This window comes from Saccoglossus kowalevskii, chromosome 6 (assembly GCF_978046115.1).
Source record: "Saccoglossus kowalevskii chromosome 6, keSacKowa6.1, whole genome shotgun sequence".
In the NCBI taxonomy this organism is placed as follows: domain Eukaryota; kingdom Metazoa; phylum Hemichordata; class Enteropneusta; family Harrimaniidae; genus Saccoglossus; species Saccoglossus kowalevskii.
This window is the reverse complement of record NC_140646.1, coordinates 32,904,481-32,923,611: the sequence shown is the minus strand read 5'-3', so window position 1 is coordinate 32,923,611 and position 19,131 is coordinate 32,904,481. Positions and strand designations below refer to the sequence as shown.

The 19,131-nt window shown below is 34.8% G+C and overlaps 2 protein-coding genes across 6 annotated transcripts in view; one reads left to right on the top strand and one right to left on the bottom strand.

Moving 5' to 3' along the window:
- The window catches only part of LOC102807147 (uncharacterized), a 37,426-nt gene extending 26,358 nt beyond the window's left edge, over positions 1 to 11,068 (bottom strand). For all 5 annotated transcript variants that reach the window (XR_014929712.1, XM_085500394.1, XM_085500395.1 and 2 more), the window contains exon 1: positions 10,345 to 11,068. Coding sequence is in view for 4 of the 5 variants with exons in the window: in XM_085500394.1 (XP_085356520.1) it covers positions 10,345 to 10,728 (384 nt within the window). In the remaining variant the exon portion in view is untranslated. The remainder of the gene's footprint in view (positions 1 to 10,344) is intronic.
- A 2,839-nt stretch (positions 11,069 to 13,907) lies between these two features.
- On the top strand, positions 13,908 to 16,623 carry LOC100368531 (uncharacterized). The gene is made up of 2 exons (XM_002738069.2): positions 13,908 to 15,096; positions 16,031 to 16,623. The coding sequence occupies exons 1-2, from the start codon at positions 13,908 to 13,910 to the stop codon at positions 16,621 to 16,623; spliced, it is 1,782 nt and encodes a 593-aa protein (XP_002738115.2).
- The last annotated feature ends 2,508 nt before the right edge of the window (positions 16,624 to 19,131 follow it).

Genomic DNA, 19,131 nt, shown 5'->3' with positions numbered 1-19,131 from the left:
GTAGTAGTTTTCGCAAACATTCGTCCCCATAAACATGATTTGATCATCAACCCAGGAAAATTGATATCAGCAAAACCATTACAATTTTTCATTTCAGAAACGCAGTTTTCGATGCATGGTGTAAAGAATAAATGTTCTAAACATTTGTTAAAACTAACGATTCCAATATAGCAATGAATGGAAGCAGCCAAAACTAATAGTTTTTGAATTATATAAACTAAAATTTTATGTATTATGACCGATTTTCAAATTCAAATGCCCACTCCCAGTAGGATTTATCGCTATGGGGAAATCACAAAGTCATGGTTTCCATGGAAACAAGTAAGGGAACCCACACTTTTTTTTTCATTTAATAGAACTTGTCACTCGAAATATCAAAAAATGTGTATTGTTTTTAAATATTTCACTTTTTTATTAGTTATCCATCTTTGAAGAAGTTGGTCTTGATCAACAGGTGGTTACTTACCAAAGTTTAACCTATCACATATGCTTAACACAAATAATAAAAAACATGGCAACCTGACCTTGTTTTGGATCAAGGCTTAAAAAAAACAATGAGTAAAGCATGACATGTTGTTTATTAAGTTAGTAACTTTGAAGACAAACATTCAACAAATGATGTATGGGTGGATGCATGCATGATGGAACAGCCTGACTCAATTTAATTTATAACCCCCCCCCCCCCCAGTTGATCATTACTTATATTAAATCTTTTTGCAACTGAAAAGAGAATGAACTCCTTCGTTCTATCGGTGTAAGTTTTGATATAGAACATTATTTAGAGAGAAAGTCAAACAATAAAATGTAAATCTTGACCTTGAGAACCATGCAGAGAACAAATTGAACCATACTACCCCATGTTGGGTGGTTTTAATGGTTACTCACAGTTGTCACAATGAATACAGCCACTGGTCAATGGTTCAGTGGGCAATATGAATGGAATGCGGTGCAGGTCCAGTGATAATGAGATTTGAGAGATGTTTATTGCAAACTAATCAAGTGTAGCATTCACACAATGACAACGTGTCCTTAACTGTAACTTGTTGAAAACATTGTCAACAGGTAATAGACCAGGTCAGGGGAAAACACACGCACAACGACAACGCACAAAAATAATGTAGTGTACAGTCATGTACGTCAATATATGACAGTGTAAGAACAGAACAAAATAATTTAAAGATTATAGACACAGAGTCAAATCGGAAATACAGCAATTAACTCTTCAACCTTTAATCCTTTTAATGCCATACAAAGTCAACACCCGTTACTTTCACGAAATAGACTCGCATTTAAAAAAAAAAAGTTATGAGGACCTGTATACAGTGGGAATTTAAGTCTATTTTGTCAAAAGTCAAGTTAGAAATAATACAGAAATACACAAAAATATGTAAAAATATGTAAAATATTGAATAGTATAGTTTGGCGTAATAAATAGCGTCTTAAAATAACTTACGAAAAAAAACCCCTACTAAATCAGTATCTCAAATCGAACCTATCTGTTTTATTCATCAGTGATCACGTAGTGTTCAAACTTCCAAGGATGATGCATCTGTCATTCTAAAAAAACTCGATAACCCTTGTTCTACAGGAAAAAACTTGGAGAAATTTGGTGAAAATAATAAGCACAAGGGAGTTTTATTGGTTTAGCCAATCAGATGAGCTATATTTTCAAGGTTGTTTTCAGGTGTTCTGTTTGATACAAATATCGTCTCTGTTGAATTATTTCCTAAATATAATGCACAAGCCACACTGATTTAAAAACTACTTTCACTTTTATTCATACTAGAGATACCAATAATTGTTTCGAACATTCAATCCCAACCACAACCTAACATAATCAAATTATTACATCTGCAACCTCCAATTTTAGTAAACACCTTGTCATCTCCATCCTCTAACAATAGCTTTATGGAAATTAATGATACACAAACTATTGAACAGCATTAATTTTAAATTTTCTGCCTCATGAATATTCATTAGATTGATTGATTTGGGGGAACAAATGTGGAAATAAAAACTGGAATAATGACGTATTTATAATGATAGTGACTTTGAAATCATTGTGCATGTTTGTGTTTTGGTTCAGATAGTACACTGCCTCAAAGTTCAAGAAAATCACTGAAAAACCACCATGAAGTGTCAATGTAGAAATCATCAGCACACCTTGTTCGTATTTTATCTTGTTTCACGACCTGAGAATCACTTTATACTTATCAACCCGCCACTGATACGTCCTTGTACCTAAATTATAACTTATTAATATAGGACATTTTCCCCTAATGAATGAATGAATACAACTAATTATAGTTACCGGTACTTATAATATTTGAATATTTTAACCAAGGACGTATGTTGTTTGTCAAATTTCATATTTGTTGAGTATCACATTATAGCGATTAAACTGCCACACCTCCCACAGTAAGGTTACATTACAGTCTTGATTAATTATTAAAAACATAAATCTTAGTCTGTCAATTGACCTTTGTAGATTTTTTATATTATTATATTGAGAACAAATTTGACACCTTTGTATTGATTTCTATTATTACTACCAGTATTCTTATAGTAAAATATGTTTGGATATTTAGAGTCATAACAATGTTCACTTCTGGGTCAAGTTAGACTTAAAATATACCACCAATATTTACTTTTGAGATATAATTATTGGTATGTGTTTGTTCTTGGATATTTCAGCTATGTTATCTTGTACTTTAGTAATTCAGACTTCTCAGATTGCTTAAAAGACAAACAGTTTTGCAATTTTGACATGAAATATGCCTTGACTAAATCCTTTGCTGAAGTATGGCCACTTAGGTATATGCACTCTAACTTGCAGGCCATGGGCCTAATGCCATTTGGAAAGCCAAAAACAAAAACTTTGTGCATGTATGTTCGAGGTTTTCACTTTTTGAATCCCTCGTTTTATATGATACCCTCAAAATGGGAATAATTTGAGTTGCCCCCAAACAATGGTTAATTCCTATTCCACAGTCAGTGCATACTCTGACTTGAGAGAGACAGTTTCGGGATGCTTCACATGTCTTAATTTGCATTTTGGGGATTGTCACTGCCATCCATTAAATCTTGCTAATATCGATTTGGTCGCAATTTCCTTAGCTATTGCCAAAGTAATTCACAAAAAGCCTCAAAACTATTGCATAAGCGAATAAATAATTAACATAACAATGTTTTGACCCTTGTTGCCTTGTTTATTTCTTGATTCACATCCCAATTTTGGTTCCCCAGGTGCCTTTAATAAATTCTTATCCATATTGGAAAATTGTTTTGAGAATTATTAATTTCAATAAACAATATTTAAATCATTACATATTGAATGCATGATGCAAAACCCATTCTATATATGGTCAAATGTTTCTTGGTCTCAGAAACTAGTGGCATTATCAGAGCATGGGTCTTATTTGAGGAATTCTTTCTAGAACAACTGCACAAATCAAAAAGACAAATTAAAAACTTCTAAAGATGGTGTTCATGTAAGTACTAACACCTGCTGTTCATGACAAGTAAAACATTAATTCTCAACTTCTATGAAAGGACCAGTGACAGCGAAAGCTACTCACCAATCGCTTTTCCCCCCAAATTGAATTCTTACTATTTTTAAATTGAATTCCCCAAGAACTTTTGGAATGAAAATTTGCATATTAGATTAGATCAGGGTCATTCAATTAACACCACAAGGTGCTAACATAATGGCGGCTAATTAATGTAGAGATGCTAATGATTCACAAGGGCATGTTTTAATTTGTTGGTTACAGTTGTTTGTCAGAATATTTCACAAACAATTGTTTCTATTTGTTGTTTTTCAGAAGGTGACTGGTACTAATTATGTTTCCGTGCACTCATGTCCTTTTTGTCAAAGTTTTAGACAAAACTGCAATGTATTCAGAAGAGTTGTTCAGTATAAAAAGTAGAATTATTTCTTTTTTCTCTGTATTTTATTCCATGAGGAGCATTAACTTCCAACCTGATGACTTTTGAAACACTCTTAGACTTCAATGTCAGCTTATTTATGGACATGTACCACCAGAAAAAACATTTCATGACCATGATTATAACTGTTTATAGTCTAATATGCAGCTAACAATATTATTTTTAGAGGGCCTTTAACAACTATCAGTCCTGCTTTCAGTTTAGCTAAAACAAAATGCAGATGTGGTTGCTATTAGTTACACACCCATTTCCTAATTACCAACTTGGGGAAAAAATGCTATGAAAGATCATATTATCAGATTCATGTAGGAACGTACCAGGTGGTAAATAAACAGTTTACAGCTGTATAATTTGCCATTCTGTGCCACGGATGCAACTGTTTTCAAATGGAAACCATTTTCTTTCTTAGAGTAATTCAATGATTTGCAATTTGTCTTGGCGAAGTAATTAGCTATTAGCAACTTGTGAAGGGAAATTGAAAGCCCAGACTACCAGCCTGCCACAGTTCATCACTATGTAAATCCATTCAAAGGGTGTTAATGGAATGGCAGCTCATTAAATCATCAGTAGTCTGAGTCTATGGCTAACCACCCAGACATACCGGTTCAAGTTATATTTCAACGTAAACATGGCACTAACATAAAAACAAAGAAAAACCATTTTTTACATTTATACTGTGAATACCTATATCAGTAATATTCTATGCAGAGGAAATTTCGAAATATTTGATACTTTTAATAACACATATACTGTAGTAGCCTGGAAGGTCCTGTGATTTTTAAGTTTCAGGACACTTAATACTAGTAGACACTTTTAACAGATCGAGACAAATGGTATTGTTCATAATTTGTATAAACTGATAGAAAATCATCTAAAAGTAAGATACAGGCAGGTGTAACTAGAATACAGATAAATTAATGACTGGGTTATTGAACCATGACCTTGATATGGAGGTGGATGTAATAGCTCAAAGGTTAATATCCTCATACACATTATAGAAAAAAATATTCATGTCTCTCGTCACTGTTAATATCAGTTAAAAATGTATGTACAGTATTAATTTTTTTTTTATTTTGGGAAGAAAAACTTTGTGTGGGCCTTAGCAGAAAAAAACAGGATACTGGTTGCTAAGATACTTAATCACATGTATCATGCACATTTCATGTGATGAAGCTGTGTGCTATTTTTTACGTCACACCTCTAATATCACGCCATTTATCAGCAAGTTGATTGGTTTTTGCACACAATTTGAGATAGTGGCGCCATCGGCTTACGATCTCCAAAAACTGATAAACTTTTCACATTTGACTAAGAGACAATATATTATCGTAATAACTGTTTGAAATAAGATAAATCTGAATCTTTCCACTATGGACCAGTAATATTAGACATTCAAATATTTTCATGTTTTTTTGACACGTATATAGACCATTTATTATTCCTGAAATTTTATCTTGGCAGTACATAGAATTCATTTCCCCGCTGTACCGCTTGCCATCCACCGAAAATTTGGATAAAAAATGTCAAGATGTCTTTTATAATCATAAAAAAGTTGACAGCTTAAAAAGTAAATAAACTTGGATGCAGATACAAAAATTTCAAATACAATTAGTTTTTTTGATGATGCAAAGATGCAAAATTTATGCATTTGATAAATACCAGTAGAATATGAAATAGAAAAGTAAATCTGATACCACTTATCGAATATTATCTAAAAATCAAGGGAAGGGGGTGTGTACAAGGGAGATATCATATTAAGCTAGGGTGTCAGTGAGAAACCATATCTAGCTAGGGGTGCCACAAACATCCCAGTACATGTAATCCTAGTCATAGGAAGCCAACTGGATTTCCTGTGATTGTACATTTTACTGCTTCAAAGGAGTGTGGTATATTTTGATAACTTGAAATAAACTGACAAACATGAATGCATTTTACTGAGTCTGCATTAGCTTTCAGGGAATTAAATATCAATTATAATTTTCGAAAATCATATTTTTTGCCGCCAAAGTTTCGGTGGTACATTCTTCACATTTTTATGTATTGTTATGATTTTTTTTTTTTTTATTTTGAAACCAAATGGACATAATTTCCCATTTCCTACAAATCTTTATCAAAAGTTTTTTTAGGAAATATAAAACTAGCAGCCTGTTGGCTGAGATAGCTCCGCTGTTAGCAATGCACATTTCAATTAAAGAACTGAAGATATCATTAGAAAATGAACAATATGGATAGTATTGAAGCAATCAGACTTTTCATAACTTTTTATCAAAAATATTCATTAAAATTAGATAATTGAACAAAATCATCACAAAATGAACAAATCTGAGAGAGGTCTACCCGTAGTACATGTACCTATGTAGTATATATGATATCAAAGCCATTAGACTTGCGGTTTTTAACAAGAAGTCGAAAATATCACTTTTTACCAAAAATGACAAAAATATTCATGAAAATTAGAAAATTAAAGACATCATCACGAAATGAACAAACCTGAGAGAGGACCACATGTAGGACCTAGATATGTAGTATCAAAGCAATTGGACTTGCGGTTTTTAACAAGAAGATGAAAATATCACTCACCAAAAATGATAAAAATATTCATCAAAATTAGAGAATTAAAGATATCATCACGAAATGAACAAATCTGAGAGAGGTCCACCCAAGGTACCTACATACCAAGTATCAAAGCATTCGGGCTAGCGGTTTTCAAGAAGAAGTCAAAAATAGCATTTTTGACCAAAAATGACAAAAATATTCGCTATAAATAAGACAATTGAACATATCTACACGAAATGAAAAAATCTGAAAGAGAACCACCCAAGGTACCTTCCTAGAAAGTTTCACAGCTATACAGTTTGTGGTTTTTAAGAAGAAGTTGAAAATGTAAAGTTGACGATGACGACAGCGACGACGGATGCCGACGAACAATCAGTAATACTATAAGCTGCGCTTGACTTCGTCGACAGCGGAGCTAAAAAGTATGTAAAAATAAATACATTCAGTTGACAATATTAACGATATATACAATGTATATTTATTGAAGGTTTCTCAGACACATGTAATTATATTTATTCAAAGCTCTGTAAGATTGTATCTTGTATACTTTGGACTTCAATTAAAAAAAAGTATGTATTTTGTCACTATATCTGCTTTATTAGAAGCGCATAAGCAATACTAGTAGAAATGCACATAAAACAAATTGTATGCAGGATTATTATAATATAAATTATTTTGAGCAAAGACACACTTCTGATATTTTCATAAACACATGTGCTACTAATAGAGATAATACGGTAAAACATAAATTGAGTTGACTGGCACATCGAGTGGAACTTATTTGTGAATATGTTTATAATTCTCAACTGAACAGCCATTACTGTTAAATGCCCAAATTGAAATCAGAGGCAAATGCAAAAACAATGTCTCAGAAAAACATTTTGCCAGATTGTCTGAGTTTACATGTTTTTGTGCTTACTGCTTGTTATAGGCAAACTGCAAACTTTTCAGTTTGATATAACATAAATTATAATTTTTTGCTTACTAGGTATTACATTATTATTATTTGCTAACTATAGAGGAACTGTCAGTAAACACAATTTGTCGATGATACTGTATAGATCTAAATGCACTAAAATAAAAAACGTTTTTGTGACGAAAACAATGCAATCCATACGTGAAACGTGAATTTAAAACCAAGCGAAAATCCTGGTATTACCAAATTCACAAAATGAAACGTGAGAATACGTCTTTCATCGCAGTATATCAAGCAAGCTGCAAACAAACACATTGCAATGTGAGAGAAAAAATGTTAGCTAGTCAAATAACATCTAGTCAAAAGCCATGAAGTAAAATTAAAACTATTGTTTCAGTCTAATTTGATTACCTATTCTAAATGACCATGCAAATAGATTAGCCTTCTTCACACCAAATTAATTTTAGTTCAAGGGTGTTCGTGCAACAGTTGTGTACAATTAAATAATTTTATAACAATAATATTTATAATATTTTGACACCCTCCCCCTTAATGCTTGAAGGAACACATTGAATTTTTTTAAATCTTCAAGTGGCATGAAGAAGAAAAAACTTTTTTAAATGATCTAGGGATCTAATTCTTCTGTCTGGGTTACATATTGTTGAATAATCTCTTGGTTTTAGATTAATGATGCACTATTGTATGTATTCCTTTCACTACAAGCTGTGACATTTACAACCCTGTGATGCCAAGTGTTTGTGTTATGCAGGCATTCATTCTATGTGAGCTATACATAGCAATGTAGAGTCCCAAACACTACAACGCTGGAGTCCAAATTCACATTGCATAATTTGCATTGCATAACATTTTTTTTAATACTTTACCAGCGCGTCATGGAAATTACAAAAAAAACTTTGAATGACAACATTTTTTTTCAGCAGAATATTAGTGCGACTTTTTGCAATATTTTTCTTTTACCAATTTTTTTTACATAATTTCCCACTGGCTATCAGTCTTGATCAAAGTTTTTTGAAAAATAAATAAAATATGTTGAAAACTGCAGTGAATCAAAACGTATACTGTACACAGTCTCAACTCTTTGTTGACTAAATTCTGTTTTTTATACACAATTATCATTAACATTATTGAACATTTTTAGTATTTTCAAGTACTTTTTTGTTCCGCCAAAAATAATACTACACAATGAGCATAATAATATTATACAATGCTGAACTTCAAGCATAGACCCTTTAGAAGCGGGTCAAAGTTCACCCTTTCAAATCAAGGTGAGGGCAGCTGATTGATTTGACACTTACACTGTAGAATAGAAACTAAAATATAAGCTCTTTTTTAAAGTACGGATATGGACAACATGGAAGTCACACACATAAATTTCAAAGCAAGTTTACACTTCTGGGGTCAAAAGTTTTCACAGTCTACAGTGAAAAAAACACCCATTGTGGCTTGTGAAAATGCAGCGAAGAAAATAATCAGGCATCCCACAAATGCAGTTGTCTGCCATTCTGTGTACTGTGTTTTAGCCAATAAATTATGGCACAAATTACTTTTCAAAGTTTGTTTTTTCCAATATAATTGTTAAATTTTCTTGGAATATTTTTTTTATACTGAAATGTAAACAATATTTTCATTTTCAGGACTGTTGAAATAGCTACATGCCATTTTAGCGAATTCCGCTAAATGAAAGAATTATCAGAACTTTAACTTAGCCAACAATCTCATTGTGAGAATATACATTCTGTACTAGTGAAATCACAAATTAGCTAAATTGACTAAAATAACATGTATCATAAAAGTTCTAAAACAATCTACGCAATCAGTAGTTATTGCACACAGCAGTAGTCACGAAAGGTTGTAATTTGTTAAAATGACAAACTAGTAACTGTACACCAAAAAAACATGGGATGAAATGAGATGAATTTCTGACACCAACATACAGAAAAATCTCAGAAAAATATAAATACCTCTGACAAACAAAAAGTTAAGAGTACCAAATATGCAACCCTGACTACAAATCTTGTGTATGAATAGAATACTGTAAAACATGTCTTTTTCGCGAGCACGTCTTTTTAGCGAATTTAGCAAAAGAACTGATTCACTAATTCAAGATGTTGCTAATGACTTTATTATAAATTCAAAATGACCAAGGCTTAGCGATTTGTATACAGTAATCCAGAACATAAAAATCTGGGGTGCTTCATAATTACATTTGACAGTTTTTCCTTGTTTTTATGGAGGTGATAATTGCCCATTTGTTTTGACACGCGACAGACAAGTATTGTGAAAACAGGAAATCAACAATGACAAGAGAGATTCCTTAAATCAACATTTCGCTATTACGTCATTTTACCACAATTTGCTAAAATTGCATGTCCCTTTTTCAACATATTTTACAGTATAAGTTTTGGTAGGTCAATGAGATTGGTGTGGCACTTAGTGACATCACAAGCTTTTAAATACATTACATATTACTTGATACGAAGGCTAGCTCTGAAAATAATTTTTAATTATTAATCTTTCGAATAGGACGAGAAAAAATTCCGGTCTTAGTAGCTAACAAAGATCTAGATTCTTTGCTGTGATAGAGTAACTTTTTAATATATTGAACATTCACTGTATCAACCGCTTTTACAGCATGCCACGTTTAGTACAACAAGGGTCCCAGATATACACAGGTGTTGTAATCGGTTGACGACTGCAGGGCTTTAAAATGTGTGGATCTCACAGAAAGTATAATTTCTTAAATATTGTAGTAAATATCTAGTGTGGGGATTCGTGCTCATCTATATAGATGTGAACTAAATTTATGTTCTTTTTTTCTTTCTTTTTTTAGTCAGAACACAAACATACTGAGAATAATAGGCATTTTTTTTATTTGTTAAACATTTTAACATCCTATAACTCACCGTAAATTTTGCTCTCTGTTCCATTATTTCGTACCCAACAATTGGCACTTTCAGATCATCCAATTCGAGCACTGGTATTTGATCAGTTTGTGTCTGTGATGTTTGCGATGCACTGCGATCTCGTTTAAGATCATTAGTACTGTTCGATCGCCTGTCGTGCACCATTGGTGAAGAACAGGGTGGTCCAGGGGGACAGGACGACGGTCTTGGTGCATCTGGCGACTTTGCTGCCGGTTCTATGGCGATCGGAACCGAACTCACCTTAGGCCCGGATGAATGAACAGTTTCTGCACTGCGAACAAGCGGTCCGCCATTTTCGGCACGGGTTTCGGCATTGTTGTGTTTGGTCGGTCCGCCGGCCACGTTAATCTCCTCGCCATCCATGGTTATTCGTGACCGTCGCTGGTCTTCACGTGAAACACACACATAGGAAATAACTCTAGCAGTTTTTTTTAAATTGGAGAATCGAAACAACGAACCTGGTGGCCAAACTAGTTACGGTGTCAAAAACATCAACATGACATGTTATACATTGGTTAGATATTAAAACGTGTCGCCGCTTCGTATGAACCGCTTCTACCCGTAAACGAATTCATATGCTACCAAACGGACCCTGTGTTCTCCCGTTCAATGACATGCTTATATAAGTGTAGCTGTACAAAAAACAACAGTTTCCTCCAACCACGCTCGGTTAGTTGCCTCGCATCGCTTGAGTATAATTGTCGATGACCTTTCACCGTCTACACGTGACGACAAGCCTGACTTGCATTCACCAGTCACATGAATATTAACGTTTCCGATTCACAGCCAACACGCCCCCTTTCACAAAAATACTAGTTCTATTTACTTTTGTTTTTACTCACAGGTACACCATGTACTCTAGAAAAAGTCGATGATTTGATTTAGTAACACCAAAGACAATATTGATTGTATTTAAGAACAATGTTATTCTAGAGTATGTGGTTTACCTTAGAGCGATTTTGATAACATTTCTACCAAGACGCAAAGTCACATGACCACCTTTTATTTTCCAAAGCAACAACAAGTGAACAAAAATATTTTTTTTTGTCTAAAAAACAAACAAACAAATTTTTTCATCATTTTAGCTCGACTGTTGTACAATAGCTTTCTCGTCCGCGCTAACATTTTGAAAAATAAGTGAGCATAATTTAACAGACAACCGAACCAGAAGTCCCAACTATGGCAGTTATTATTACATATGTTCCTAGGCTTTGGAAAAATTGCCAGATAGTACCGATATCAAAGAATAAATCAAGACCAAGACTCGGAATCCAGAGAGTGGCTAATTTGCATAGTTATTCCATGACTTTTGATAATCTTGAGTGTACAAAAAAAAAAGACTCCGGTGTTTTTATTGTTTAAATATACATCACTATAATATTAAATAATATAATTTCACTGTGGCCCTCAAGTTATGCCAAATGCCTAGAAAATTTAACTGTAGGGGGACTATAGTATCATTTACATATTTGTGCAATCAATACCAACATTAGACTAGCACAGTCTGGGCGATTTATTTCTTTTTAAAATTTAAATTAAATAAAAATATCGCGAAATGGACGTGTTAACGCGAAATCTCCTGTAACCGCGATGGTTTCGCGTTCACCCAAAACTATTTTTTCCCAAGTTTTTTATTATTATATTAATTTAACTGAAAAAAAAATCACCACAGCTGAGCAAGTCTATACGAATATTATAAATGAACAAGCTTGTAATTATGAATAATTAATCGAATTTATTATATTATCGCTTGTACACCAGCTGATTGTCCATCCAAGGTGTGCGCTCATTCGCCAAGCCTCGACCGATCATATGCGATTATTGCTCTTGATGGCGTACTATGACAGAACCCCACACCCTGCCCGTGGCTTTCGTTGCGTATAGAAGTTATTTTCACGAGTGATGCGGTGTATCCTGCGGCCGTACTTTCACGAGCGAAGCGAGTGAAAGTACAGCAGAATACACCGCATCTCGAGTGAAAATAACTTCTATACGCAACGAAAGCCACGGGCAGGGTGTGGGGTTCTGTTATTATTACATATGTTTCATATTTGATTATTTCATATTAAAGAAAGAACGTGCAACAAACCGGGATGGAATTTAGGTCGGGGAACCCATTGCCCATTAATATGTTCCAATATAGTGTTACGCCCTAACAGCGCGTGTTAGTGTAGAACGCGCCCGGAGAACGAGTGTCACTGTTTGTTTGAAATTAAAATAATCAGACGTCTAATCTGAGTCACTGTCCGAATAAATAACTCGTTGACGTTTAGTTGGGACCACGACAGAATCAGAACTTAAACTGGACGACTATGATACACAGTTTATGTTGAAGTTAAAAGTTCCGCCACAGAATTGTGCATTGGCAAACATGCCGTGCAACTGCGGTACTTCACTGACGGGATGACTTTCGTCGACAGCGGTTGTCGCTGAGCTGCACGCTACAACTTTGTGTGTGATGTTGCTTGCTGGTCGTGGATTGACTGAGTCTTGGTTACCGGTTAAAATGTTGCTCTGTTGGCGTTGGTAATTTTTATTTGGAACTGAGTAACGCCGCAACGTCGCCAGCAGAAACCTGGTATCTCGATGTTGATGGTTGCGGCTGCATAGTAATCGCTAATTTCACTGCTGGTGGATCTCCCGAGAGCCCTTCAAAGTTTAAATAACTCAGTTTCCAGGTGGTCAACATACATTAAGTTCTCCCAATCGTAGTATTCCATGTGATGTACACCCAACACGCCAAAAATGTTGCCTGACGATTTGAACCGGACAAAAATAGCAGACGAGAATGTGTTTACAAAATAAAAATAGTTCGGTAGCCGATGGAAATACCATGTTCATTTGCATATCGACCGTGAAAATACCGAAAACATTATTGCATGGGTGATATGCAAATTAGTGTTTGTCAAAATAAGTGACTGGCTAAAGGTACCATTACTGTTGTTCAAATTTCATTTCACTCGGCAAATATATTCATGTACCCCAAGAGAAAAATATCGTACTTCTTAATATTGTTTATTTCTGCTATGTTTTGAAAAACTGTACTCCTGAAGGGACTACTGTATTTGCTCTCAGACTCATTTGCATATGAGGTGTGGAAATACCGATTTTGATTTCAGGGACGAATCAAAATAAACTGTAATAATTCAGAATCCTAAAAAATCATAGCGGGCACGTTGAGCTGGAGAAAAGTGTGCGTGCACTACGAGCGACTCGAAACGTTGTTCCAGGCTTCATAGTTGCAACACTTTTGGCGAACGCAGACGCAACGGCTTTCAAAACACAAACACGTCATAACGCGCTGTCATTTATAAAACTTTCAGCCAATCAATGGATTTCAAACGCAGGATCGTTGTAAACTGGCCAATCAGAAAGCGCATTCTCTTCTCGCGTGAAACGCACCCGTACGCCAGATAACAGATTTTCTAACCGGCGAACACTTTTCGGAAAACTGGAACGGACGTAGGAGCTTTTCTGTCTTTCCAAACTTCCACTTCTTTCCTTCTCTCGGAGAATTCTCCTCTGAAAGGAAGACCGTAAACATGACTTCTATCATTGAGTATCGTGATAGCAGTAACAATAACATTCCTCCGAGTCTTTCCCCAAATGGAAACAACTTTCCTTCGAAGCTGTGGAAATTGTGCTCTGACAAAAAATACCGCTCCATACAGTGGGGACCAGGAGGCAAGACTATAATAGTCAACAGTAAAATTTTTAAAGATGAGGTACTCAATGATGCTTTCGGGATGTTCAAGACGCAGAATTTCTCTAGTTTCGTACGACAGCTGAATCTATACGGTTTTCGCAAAATCCCTTCAGCAAGAACACACGACGGACTCGACTATAACAACAGCAGCAGCAGTGATCTGCACCAATTCCAGCACCAACACTTTGTGCAAAACCGCCCTGAATATCTGTGCAATGTTCGTAGGTCTACCGCAGCTAGTCGGAGAAAAGCAGCTGAACGTCAGATACACCTCCAACGCAACGCAAACCATCATAACCCAATGCCATGTCGACCGCTAAAAAACACAACAAGCAGTTGTCTACAAGGTAACAGGCCACCACAGCATAGTGGAAATCTTCAACCGTTTCGTGAGTATGGCGAAATGCAAATGTACAACAAAAACAATGTAAACAGGCCGCACTATGGTCGCCCAAGTCCAATGTTTAACAGCGGTCATGCTCGACCATCTCCGAGTTCAAATGTACATCAATCGCAAAGATACGCTCCTTACTCGACTGAGCAGCATCGTGTAAGAAATATGTGCAACAATGTCATTCAGACTGGCTTCAACAGCAAAAATTTGCCACAGTCGATTCCTTCATCTGTGTTGTTCTACCCTCCCCGTGCACAACAACCGTCTGAACTTGAACATCATCGACGAAGCACGCCTTCGTCATCCGTACTAAGAACCGTTTCCTCACTTCCGGATCACCAGATACAACAGCTGCTCAATACAGATTCGGTGTACAACGGTCTTGCGCTACTCGCCGACACAGCAAGCAACTCCCCAGACATGAGAAAACATCGAGGCGAACCAACAGCACGAGGCATGCGAGAAAATGCAGAAAGGAAAACACCCGTTGACGACAGAAGACTGTTCAATAACGGTAAACAAGGGAGTGAAGATGCATATTATGTAATCAAAAACAGTAAACATAGAAATCATTTGCAGTCGTTGGAGAATACTAATAATTTCAATGTAAACCAAGGAAACAATGGTCAAGGTACGTCCCTGATCAGTTTCTTCTAATTCCAATGATTGTAGAATAGTTTAAAGCACACATGTGATTATTATATGCACAAATGTTTTTTTAATTTAAATATTTTTTTCATTCACTATTTTTCCATGATATTATAGATTTCTGAATGAATAATATGAATTGTAAAATTAATTGTAGTAATTGGTTGGTGTTGTAGCTCGTCAGTTGACACACCCCAAAACTCTTGTTGTATTAATTATACTGATTCTTAACAGTGCTGAAACAATATATATATTCTAAACATTTGAATATAATGCAATGTAAGATTGGGGGTCAAGTTGAACTGAAAATTGAAAAGATCATTTCATATGCTTCCACTTGCCAATGATTTTAGATTTGAATGTTATGCAAATGCCTTTGTAAATAAGTAAATTTCAATAAAACATTCAGACCGTAATTCCAGAAATTTGACATTTGTCAACATTTAGTTTTCCCACAATGATAGTTTTGGATACCATTGAAACAGAATATCAGAGTTCTTGGACTTTTACACCCTGTATCAATATATGCCATTAGATGTGTCTAAAGTGTCTGGAATGGTAATTCTTTTTTGAGCAAAAGTATCTGTATAAAGCTCCAAAACGCTTAAAAAGCTATGTTCACAATATAAAAATCATCAATTGTCAGGGTATAGGTTTTTAGCAAATGGTTTGAAAAAAATATTCATATATTCAACATTTTCAACACTAAGTCAGTTTTGTGTAATTTTAGTCAGATATCCGGCAGACCATGGAATTAGAAATCTTTCAATAATATTTATAATACCAGTAATCATGGGAATGTAATGCACAAGTTAATCATTTTCAGGGCACAATATTTGATATTAAAATGTTAAGACACCTTTTTTCATATCATGACAATCAAATCTAATCTATTTTTTTCTTCTTCTCCAAATCAGTGTTATTGCAGTTCCCAATAAGTCAACAGCCGCAAACCATCAATCAATCACCAAGTACTAGCTATGCTCCGATTACGCAGTTCCTTTCACCTATGAATTACATGAATGGGTCAAATAGCGGCACTTCTTTTCTCACTTTGTCACCAGATAATCAGTTCCTTGCACAGTTTGGTCTGTCACCTATGCAACCCAACAACAAGATACAGTACATCAACTCAACAGTAGCCTCACCTCCAGTCTCCCCAGCCAGCAAGATGTATTCCGACCTCACCAGCATACCCATCTCAGGCCTCGTACCTAGTTTAACTAAACTTTCCGAAGGTACAGAAGAAGAAGAAGCTGTCAAGACATTGCTTCTGGATCAGTCATTGCAGCCGAACAACAATATGCTTGTCATTCCTGATGAAGATATCCCCATCCAGACTGATGTGCAAATTCCAGCTCAGGTCTCTGAAGAGAGCATCACAAACCTCACAATTCCGGTGCCTCCAAGGAAGATAGAAAATGAGCCAGATGCAAAGAAACAACAAATAAACGAAAACACTGACATCACAAGTCAAAAGGAGAACAATCACGAAGAGCTGCAAAGCTGACTAGACGAGCATCTTCGTTATATCAACAGAAAGAAGCATCTTAGTGGCTCCAAAATTTATGCCATTAATGAATAGTTCTGAAACTTTAATTTGAACAAATTGTCAATTAATTAATGACAATGTTTTGATAGGAGGTTGCTTGTTAGCAGTTTTCCATTATTTTGAAAATGTTCAGTTGATAAATTACTTTTCAAAAGTATTCAAAAATGTATATACTATATATGAATTTTTAAACAGAGCTTAATTTAATTATATGATATGATATGATATGATATAATATATAAATTATATAAATACAATATGTTATTGAAATTTTCATTTTCCTGTGTTTAGTTTGTGTTTATCTAGATTTTAGCTCAGAGTATATATGTAGTTTAAAATAAAGTGTTTGGAAAAAGTTAGTGTTGTTTTGTGACTTTTTAATCTTGCAGTGGTTCAGTGATTACGAGTACAATATTTGCAAAAATGTTGATTTCTTCATGGCAAAATACATAAAATTGGGACCTGTTAGCATCAGATGTCATTGTTCAGTGTCTCAAAGTGCTGAACTGCATCATGCAACAAAATCATAGTGTGCAATTTCTACTCCTGTGTGTGAGTGGCAACCTAATGCATCGTTGTACGCCACGGCCTCAGCCTCTTTACGGCAAGCCTACATTGAGTACGTTGAGTCTCAAAGCAGAAATAAACTCTGGCGGCGAGAATGTCCTAATGATGCAGAAAACTCAATTTCATTAGAAATGCCTGGAAATTTTCAGCTACTGGCAATACATTTCTGATCCATTTATATGTTGTAACTGATGCTTTTGTATATGACACATAATAGGCCCAAACGAAAAATATATTTCTGGTCATTGCATGCTGCACTTGAAATTGTGCTTTAAGTTACCTGTCAGAAGTTTTGAAGAATTCAGCTTTACCTCAAAAATTAAAATAGAGCAAGTACATGCATGTATTAATTTTGGAGAACATAGTAACAAGAAACTTTTGTTTTTCTTTTTACTGCACTCTGTATATAGCTTTATTTGGTCGTAGTTTGTGGTCCAGCAATGAATGGTTGGCTTTAGCGAAACCATGAAATTTGGACAATGCCAAACATGTTTGCCCTCCCCTAAATTGTCAATACTTATACACAATTCAACTGAAGAAATTTCAAGATAATTGTCATTACATATTCTTGGTCCTGTCTCACTTGAACAAATGGAATGATATGGTTTTCTTTTTTATTTTATTTAATTTCTGGTGAATCAAAGGCTACCCGTTGACGCTGCAGGTCGGCGTCCTTTCTACACCGATGTCTGTGCTGGAACAGCGCTACCTGTGACAACACAACGAAAGGCTACCAGTATGACGTTTATGAAGTATTTGACAACTCAAGCCCTTAAAGTTGGGTGATGCCCAAGGACAATAATTATGTTAATAAGGCTTTCATGCTTTACCTGGGTATGCACAAGAAATGTTTTTCTTCTTCAGTTGTGTTCATTTATGGCCAATTATTTATTATATTACATTTTTGGATTGAAATTTAAATTGCTGTAACAAAGATCTTTGTGTGGCATATTGAGATTGTCGATTATTACAATCCGCCATCTCTGGCAGCATTCACATTTTATTTCTTCTTTCTACCTTTTTTTTCAAAGAATAACTGTCATCTTTATTGGGAAATAAAATCACTGCTGTAATTTTCATAATCGCCTATAACCTCTTTAGGTTACATGGCAAACAAAAATAATACCATAGCTATACAAAACACCTGTCTTGATTGAATAAAGTCTTTCCCAATCTTATTAGAATTTGGTGTGATTATAAGCTCCAATTATTTTTTTGTTATTTTTTTTAAAATATTTATTTTATTGTTCTTTTTTTTTTATTTTCAACTTCACTCATTTGGTTTGACATACAATTTTTAAAATATGGTCATGTCCTACTAAAAAATAATTTCACGTACATTGAATGAGATTCAATCTGGTTGAAATTTAAATATTAATTGTATTGTTATTTATGTTTCTCCGTCTTATTATCTAACTATGGGTAGAATACAAGTCAGCCTTGTACATTGGATGGTCATCATGATGGTCTACAATCCATTTTCTGTTTCATTTAAAATGCTAGTTGTTCTTAGCAACAATTCTTTATACCGATAGGTTAGAATACTAATAAGGGATTTCCATTTGGGATACGAGGGCATACGATATGCTTTTCTAAGCGTTTTTTTTTAGTGCGCCGCCAGCGACGCTAAAGCTGGTAAGTATGTCATGTCACTGTTTGGCGCTGTTTGCTTTAAAGGCTTAACATAACGGACACTGTTGTGTGTGTTGCTAAAACAGCATTTTAAAAATGCAGTATCAAACACAAATATTTAACAGCCCATGTATTCGTCCAGGTACATTCGAAAAGTAACAGACCAAACGTCTGCCACGAAAATCGAATGATTTTATTTTGAACTTGGAAATGTCGATCTTCCAAAGAAGAATGTGGCGTTGAAATGCCGTTAATTCATGAAAATTG

Bases quoted from the DNA above. Each gene is read 5' to 3' on its own strand.
- LOC100368531 (XM_002738069.2), top strand. From the start codon at position 13,908: ATGACTTCTATCATTGAGTATCGTGATAGCAGTAACAATAACATTCCT. The intron at 15,097-16,030 runs GTACGTCCCTGA...TCTCCAAATCAG, and splicing joins CCAAGGAAACAATGGTCAAG to TGTTATTGCAGTTCCCAATA.